Source organism: Ixodes scapularis, unplaced genomic scaffold (assembly GCF_016920785.2).
Source record: "Ixodes scapularis isolate PalLabHiFi unplaced genomic scaffold, ASM1692078v2 PGA_scaffold4__175_contigs__length_147842914, whole genome shotgun sequence".
NCBI lineage: Eukaryota > Metazoa > Arthropoda > Arachnida > Ixodida > Ixodidae > Ixodes > Ixodes scapularis.
The window spans coordinates 16407238-16415885 of NW_024609879.1; the positions used below are offsets into that span (position 1 = coordinate 16407238).

At 43.2% G+C, this 8648-nt stretch overlaps 1 protein-coding gene across 1 annotated transcript; it reads right to left on the reverse strand.

Annotated features, from left to right (window-relative positions):
• Positions 1-2369: 2369 nt before the first annotated feature.
• Positions 2370-4307, reverse strand: LOC120849449. The gene is made up of 5 exons (XM_042293508.1): positions 4290-4307; positions 3651-4021; positions 3020-3226; positions 2563-2753; positions 2370-2446 (listed from the first exon to the last, which is right to left on the reverse strand). Exons 1-5 carry the CDS (start codon positions 4305-4307, stop codon positions 2370-2372), a joined length of 864 nt encoding a protein of 287 aa, XP_042149442.1.
• Positions 4308-8648: the final 4341 nt, after the last annotated feature.

Genomic DNA, 8648 nt, shown 5'->3' on the forward strand with positions numbered 1-8648 from the left:
TCCCTCTTATTTCCGACGATGAGAGATCCTTTGCTGACGTCATAATCAGCATTAGGCCAATTGTGGTGGGCCGGCTACAGCGACGCTTTCGATCGCTCACGTCGCCAATAGGAGGTATTCACTGGACGCCATATTTGAGGGCGATGTTTAGAGCGCATGAGTGAGTGAGAAAACCTATTAATTAAAGGAATGGGATACATCACGATTTCTTGATAAAGTCATGCTCAGAACGAGCTCACATTAATAGCCTGCTAAGACCGGCAACCTTGATGGTGCTAAAAACACGCTCCAAAAGGACTGTGGAAGCTCGCCGTCAGCACGCGCTCAGCGGCCGCGCACACAGATATGGCCGCCAGTGAATACTCTCTATAGGTGTTCAACTGTCTCAGGTTCTCCTCTGCACGCGCGGCACATCGTCGAAACCACCTTGGCGTCAAACCGCTCAACAACAAAACTAACAACAAACCGAATTTTCTTGTTTGTTTTTGATCAGCGATATCGATGGTGATGATTCGAATGTCCGCTCCTCGTGCAACCAAAGCACTGGTAAGAGTGAAGCGCTCGTGCTCAGACCGTGCATGGCGAGGTTTAATTTCTTTGTTATTCTGTGTTAGTAAACACCGGGCTGTGGGGACAACAAGCCCTATTAGCGACGTGCGCGATCGAAAGCGTCGCGGTGGTCGGCCTTCCATAATTGGCCGATTGCTGACTATGACGTCAGCAAAGGAGTTCTCATGGACGGAAATAAGAGGAACGTGAGGACTTCAATTTTGACGGTGTTGACAGTGTTGGTTCAAGAACACTACGATTTCAAGCTTCCGCCATGCTAATTACAAGCACCATCAAACTTGTTGTTCGCAAGGGAATGACGTCACGAAAGGTTACCATACGAGGGCGCCACCGAAACATCTCGCCGCTAATAGTTCGATCTCCTGCCCAATACCAAAGTTCTTTAGAGCGCCCCCTCGCACCTCGAACAGAAGGCGTTTGCACAAGCTGTTGTCATAGAGCAGGGTTCCAGCCGCGATCAGTTGCTTCTTTTCACTGTGCATTAGCAGCGCTGGCTTCGCTTGAGTGGCTTCAAACCACTGCAAGACCTCCCTCTCACCAGTCTTGTACACGTTACTCGAAAAACGTAATCGATTACAATTACAATTACTCTTGGTATAAAAGTATTCAATTAGATTACTAGATTACTTTCCAGAAAAAGTAATTGGGCATTACTTGAAAAAGTAATCGTTACTTTTCCGATTACTTTTTCGTTACTTTTCCGAGTGCTCACAAAGCTTCGCACCGTGAGCACTCGGAACAATGAGAAACGGAATAAAAATCAGCTACTTTGAGGCACATCATATGAAGACAAAGGCACGTGTATATTAGGAAGACGTTTATTTCATTTTAGATGCCACAGACACTTCTTATGTCTTGTTTAATTTAAGCAGAAGCTGACGCTCGAAGTTGCAGTCGCTCATTTTCCCGCGTTTTCGGGTCAGGATGTCCGCTGCTACGCTAAACACCCTCTCCACAGGCGCGCTAGATGGCAGGGCAGTGTTAAACCTAATGAACACTTTTTGTAGGCGGGGGTACTCCTTCAGCATTTCCGTCGAACTGTCCGAAGAGCTGAGGTAGCGTGAGACTTCCCCACTGTCCCGGGTCGATCTTGGCGCCGAAAAAGCGAAGAAATCGTCAACAGGGGAACCTCCGCAGTCAGCGGGAGGTTCCTGTCCGCCGGTGGGCGATCCTCCGTAGCATGGGCGGTGCAGCTCGTCCGTTAGCAGCTGAGCTAGCTCCTGCCGCTTGGCTTCGCCAAGAACCCAGACGACTTTAAACCGGGGGAGCGCAATGGCTGCTAGCAACAGCTCCCGGTCGTTGATCAGGGGACCAAACCTGTAAATAGAAAGTCTCGCATCTGATAGGTTAACACAGTTCCGTCCCGCAAAAAGTGGAAGCAGATTATGCTTCTTCAGAAACTTACCGGTTCTGGATTCCATCAAGCAGAGCATTCACAAGCGGCGCGGAGAAAGCCAGGCCCGCCTGGAGAAGATGGCTGAGCCGCTGCTGGAGTACCGTGATCGTTGGCAGCAGGTACCCCATGAACATGTGTTCTTCTCTTTGAACCACGTCAATCGCACAGGCGAGGGGCTTCATGACCTGCAAATGCAATAGAGGGGAAGGTTAACAGTATGGATGTTTTGTTTACGGTATTGATACGCAGATCCCTCGTCATAAATTCAACCTCCTTTTGTGAAACGTAGAAATAACAGATATGGCACTCTCACCTTACAGTACTCTTCTATGAAGAGTAGGTCACGTGGACGCTGGAAGGGAGGAACTTGTAAGGACTGCATAACCCGTCGAAGTCTTTGCCCTCAGCATCCAACTTGTGCACGCACTCTAGCGCATCGTAGAGAGAGTTCCACCGCGTTGCTACGGGCCTTATTAATGCCTTCCCACAGAAGCGTCGGATGGTCTCGGCAGCAACCGCCGACTGTCCCTGCTTATTCCACAAGGCGCGGCATGTCCGCAAAACGGAGCGAAAAGGTCTCGAGAAGATCTCGTGACGCTCCGCTGCTCCGGTGTCGGTCGTAGCCACCAAATTTAGGGTGTGCGCAGCACATCTATGGTGAGGGGGGAGTCGGGCCTCTCCTTGGTCCACGTTTTCAAGCAGGGGTGCTACCTCCACGAACTCCAGGCCTTCATCGTCCTGCTCCGAAGGCTCTAGGTCGTCAGGCTGAACAGGCTCGCCAAACACCCTGTGTTATAAATGAAGAAAATAATAGTTACCCAAAAGAACAACCTGCGTTTACTTTTTGAACGTTTGAACCACGACAACAAGCGGATACACTTTGCTGGTGGAATTTGAACGCTATATTGGATTAACAAAGTGGGTCTGCTTGTTGTCATGATCAGGTATATGCGTGGAATTGTTCTGATGTGCTAAGCAAGCGCTTTTGCAATTCTATCATTAATTTTGATCAATAAATAACAGGCCGCTATTACTGTATGCGGCAAATGTTACCTGAAGGCTTTTACAAAATTGGATCCATTGTCGGTCACAACCTTGGTGACTTTTCCTTGAAGGCCGTACTCCTTGAAAACCTCCAGAAGAAGGTCTGCAATCTTGTCGTGCGTGACGCTGCCCGTCATTCTTTGGCAGATCAGTACTGCAGAGTTCCTCTTCAGGGAAGCCGGCTCGAGCCAAGAAACTGTCGCTGCCAGATAGCACCTGCGAAAAAAACAAACAAATATTTTGTATAAACTGTACTGCGAAAACAAGAACCCGCCAGCTTAATCGCCAGTAGACAATACTGGTATTGTCTGAACATTAAGGTCATATTATGTCTCTTAAACTAGTTACGTATTTTAGCAGTATCAGCGCTTTTATATCACTGAATTTAATAAAAAAAAAGTTTCCGCGACAACTCACCTTCTTGGTATTTTTTTTAAAGTGAGAATAATTGAATTGAATTGAATTTATTTCAGCCGCACTGTGCCGAGGACGCCGGACAAAAAGCTTCCATGAGGAGACTTTTATATTTAAATACAGAGACCAGCAAATACAAACCCACGCATATAGCTTTGAAACGAACATTCTGGATATGCGACAAGAACGTACAAGGAATACACGATGTTATCTTAAAGAGGCTTACCGTCGGAACAATGTCCAGCAGTCGGCGGTCACAGTGACGTAAGGAACCTCGTCGAAAGCTTTCCGCAGGCCTGTCTTCATCTCTTCGTACCGATCGTCGATTCTCGCCATCAGCGTTCTCCGTGTTGGTACCGTGTTTTCAGGGGCCAAGGTATCCACAAGTTTAACGAAACTGGGAGCCTCGACGACAGAGAAAGGTTGAAGGGAATCTACAACAAAATTCACAATCAGGCTGTCCAGCTGCTTTTGAGGCACCCGCCCGCTTGCAAAGTTGAGGGTAAGTTGTTTCGGCGTGGACGTCGAAGCAGCTTCAGACAGCTTCCGTTTCCGCGAAGAGTTTCCAAAGTCAGCCAGATTCCCGGGGTGTTGACTCTAAAAGAACGATTGTGATTATTAAATAAATTAAAAAAAAAAAAAAACAAAAAAAAAAATACACACACACATACTGCGGACATGCACGGCTAATAAAACATACCTTTACGTGCTTTCGCAGGTTCGAGTTCGTCACCATGGAACAAGACAGGAGCTTTTCTTTAGGCTTACAAAGTAAACACTGAAATGTGAGGTTGCCATCACCTCGCTTTTCCTTCAGCACAAACAAGCTTGCCAGCTGCGGCCACGGAGACACGGCGTCACCGACCTCCCCAGCATGAGCCATCTCTGTATAAAACACGACTGAAACATCGTGTTTTATAGCCGTAAAATTTCTAAGTTCCGAGCTATTCACCCGGGAACGCCTTCATCCCTCCTTGGTTGTAACAGAAGCGCTGGACTACTCATAATCTCAATCCACCCTTTCCGGATTCCCGTATTCAGGCTTTTTGGGTGTAATAATGCATGGGTGTGGTAGAGCGAGCTCGAATATTTCTTGAAGTGCGTGCTAAGGACGCTAGATCCTGTTAGTTCCACTGAGCTACGGTGACCTATATCCAGCTCCGGAGATATCGCTTTTGCGCTCTTTGTGGCTTATTGCTCTAAGTTAGTACAAAGAAGCAGCTTCTCCCCTTTTCTTCCGTGTGGCGCCTTTTCTTTCCTAGAGTTTTCCACTAAGATAATGATCCGGCAGCGGCTGTCACTTCTGCCAAAGGATATGAATTCTTAGAGCTCACATTTATAGTCACACCTTAGCATTTACATTACATGGCTTTGGTTTTCTTGGAGGCAGAAGAGTGTAGAGGTGCTTTGACCAGGATTTAGAGTTCTTTTTTTAATATATAAGAGGGGTGGACTGTATGAAGAGTTAATGGAGACAAACATTCTATATTAACCATCGAACTTCGCACTGAAAGGCTTTTGTCGAGAATCCGAACCTGACAGACCGAGTCGAAATCCAAGTTCCAACAAACCACACTGCGAACAGTCCAAACAAAAAGCATGACCTCCTTTCGTAGAGCTCGACAACAATGCCTTTATTCTCTCGGATTCCAAAAGCTTAGAAGCTGATAAAGTGGAGACGTCTCGTGTCTCGAGTCGTGACTAGGTTGGCCGAGGGGAGGGGGGGGGGGGGGGGGGTTAGGAAAAAAGTAATGATTACAAGTAATTCCATTACTTTCAAAAGTAATCAAATTACTCTTGTGATTACTACAAAACAAAAGTAATCAAATGAATACAAAATTACTTCAAAAAGTAATCAATTACAAGTAATTTGATTACTTGTAATGAGTAGCGTTCAAGTCTGGCAATAGATGACTGCAAAATGAAACGCCAGGATCGCTTTTGAAGAGACGTTTCTGAAACAAATAAGGAAGTTATAATTTTTAAAATAATAAATAGTTTTATTCATTAAGTCTAAATCAAATAGAAATCATATGTGTATATTATTTAAACGATTTTACCAAACAACTGCATTTGTTTTTACTAGTCTTTTTGAGAACGAAAAATGAATTCTCCAATCCCCCAATCGCTGAAAATAGCGTAGAAGAAAGATTCACTATAAATATAATTATATCGTAAGATGCAGAATAATTGAAAAATGTTTTCTTGTTATAAACTACGTCATAATAAAACAAAAAGAGCTATTCGCGACTTCAGCGATCTATAGGGGGCGCGCTGGTCAGGCAAAATGGCGGACGAAAGGAAATCGTTTTCGTTGGTCAGCGAGCGGACCACCAAACATTTCTTTCACTGCAGCGTAAAATTGGTGTTCCATAGGAAAGCAAAGCGATGTTTCGACGGTAGAAAACTTCTTCTAGTCATGATGTCATGATTTCACGTGACGTCATGATGTCATGTGACGTAACGTGACGACACGTGCGATTATTACGTCACGCGACACCATGACGTCATGTAACTCTCATATGACGTGAAAGGTTTTAAGGTTCTTCCCCCCGCAATATTTTGTAGTCTTTAACCGCTAAGACAATGGTTAAGCTAATTAATAGGGCATTTAATAGCAAGACATTTTTGTACCGCATTATTAAAAAAAGCAACGTAGTTTAAATGTTCAAAATATCAATATTACTAAAGCGTAGTACTAGTAATACGGAGAGTTTATACTGTGGAGGTGGTTAGTCGGTTGTAATAACGCAGTTTTTTGCTAATTCGCGTCACTTGACGACAAATAATAACATTAAAATGTTCATAATTTTATTTTTTCATTGCTTTGAATGCTTTATAAGTTATTTATTTATTTATTTATTGTACATACCCTCAAGCGCCGAAGCATTGTAGAGGGGAGGGGCAAAGCAAAATAAAACAAACTGACAAAACAATAAAAAACAAACAAAAAGAAATTGAAATATCAAAAACTCACAGCCATTGGCAAAAGCGGCAAGCAATATATTTTACGGAAAAAAAAACAAAATAAAATGACTCATGTTGGCTCACCAAACAGAAATGTAGACAAAGATTGGCGAAAAAGAGAATAATCAGGTATAGTTGCGATATCTGCTGGAAGGTGGTTCCAGTCGTTTGATGTATGCGGGATAAATGAATAAAAAAAAGTGTTTGTTTGGCAACGTGTTAATCCAACTTTATTCCGATGGTCCAGACGGGAAGAGTAATAGCTAGGCAATGTAAAGAAATGGTCTCGCAGCGACTGATGATGATACACTTTATGAAACAGGCAAAGTCGAAAAAACTTTCTGCGCAATGACAAAGAGGGTAACAATAAACTGGATTTCATTGATGATATGCTAGCTGTTCGATTATAATTAGACAGAATGAAACGAACGGCGTTATTTTGAACTAGTTCGAGAGCTTTATGCAGAAACGTGTGGTTAGGATCCCAAATAGAGGCTGCGTATTCCAATTTTGACCGTACAAGAGTGTTATAAAGAAGAAGTTTTAAGTTAACTGGGGCCGTTCTGAAGTTTCGTCGTAAGTATCCTAACATGCGGTTAGCGTTGGCGATTATTATATCAATATGAGGCTTCCAGGTTAATGTCGACGATATAGTAACACCCAGATAACGGTATGAGTTTACAGATTCAAGTTGAATGTCGGTTAGTGTATATTTTGAAGGGCGTGCGCCTTGCCGGGAAACGCGCATTAGTTTGCATTTGTTAGGGTTTAATTCCATACGCCATTTTTTGCACCAAAGAGTAATATTATTTAAATCAGATTGCAAAATGCGTACGTCATCATCATCATGAACTTCCCGATAAATTACACAGTCATCTGCATATAAATGCATAGAGGAAGAAACACAACTTGGTAAATCATTATTGAATATTAGAAAAAGAAGCGGGCCTAAAACTGAACCTTGGGGTACGCCCGATACAACATCAGTCAGGGATGAATTAACGCCATTTAGAGTTACATATTGTGAGCCATATACGCTATGGGACAGAGCTCCCGTATAAGCCATATACGCTATGGGACAGAGCTCCAAGTAAAATGTTGCCTGCGGTATCCAAATGCCTTCAGAATGTTGGGTAAAAAATATTCAATTTGGATTGGACACTTGTAAGAACAAACATTACTCTTTCTTGGGGGTTCGTTGGCCAAGTGGGTTAGCGCACACCAGCTCGGAGTAGGTTGAGCGAAAGATCGCGCTGCAGAACCCATGCAGGGATTCTGGGCTCAATCCCCATTTCCACCCGTTTCGATCTGGATGAGCATCACATTTGAGTGCGGTCGTGTATCAATATTGCCTAATGCACGTTAAAAAAAAAAAAAAAAAACATTTATGCTAGTGGTTGTATGCACTGCATTGACTAAATTGGTCATCTATCAGCAAACTTCAGGCTGTATAAACATACACACCACACACTTTTTTTCTCTTTTTTATATGTATATTAAAGTACAGAAATAATCCTTTGAAATTGCCTTGTGCAATGCCTTTTAATGCCGCAAAATAAGAATTCAACACCTAGTGACACGTGCAAATAACAGTTTGTATTTTCCTATTACAATTTCACGTTGCCGTTGTTCACTGCGTCTCTGCTGTCGGTGTCACACAGATGGTGCGAGGGCAACTATAGGTTCCCCCGAACCCATTTAAAAGCGAATGTCATGCTGAATACACAATTAACATAAAAATGAATATCGTTTGCAAAAAATGACAATGCTTTTTTCTGCGCGAGAGGAGTACAAGTTAGAAGAAAGTTTTAATGGGGCGTTTTTGCGCTCCGAACCAATAGCAATGTGTTGACGGAATATCGAATGTCGTTCTCGGAATCCCCAAAATTATAAACTAAAACTTCCTATTATGGCGTTATAATATCTCCAATAACGACATCGAATAAGAATACAATAAACGCGTCAAGACGCTCTTCAATGTTTTGTGTATCGCTATCGAAATTCCGAAAAGTGATATATAAAAATCTGTACTAGGAATTTTAAGTACATTATCCTGATACATTTTATAACAATACCCGATACAGATACAATACATACGTAAAGGTGCTGGCGAAGTATTGTGCATGGTTATCAGAGTTATGGGATTGATCTACAAACATCCGTATTGTAAAATTAAGTCGACTTACGGCGGGTGTATGAGCCACCTCACGGAGTTATCGGCTGGCGGGACTTACCTGCATTAATCTTTATTCCAGCG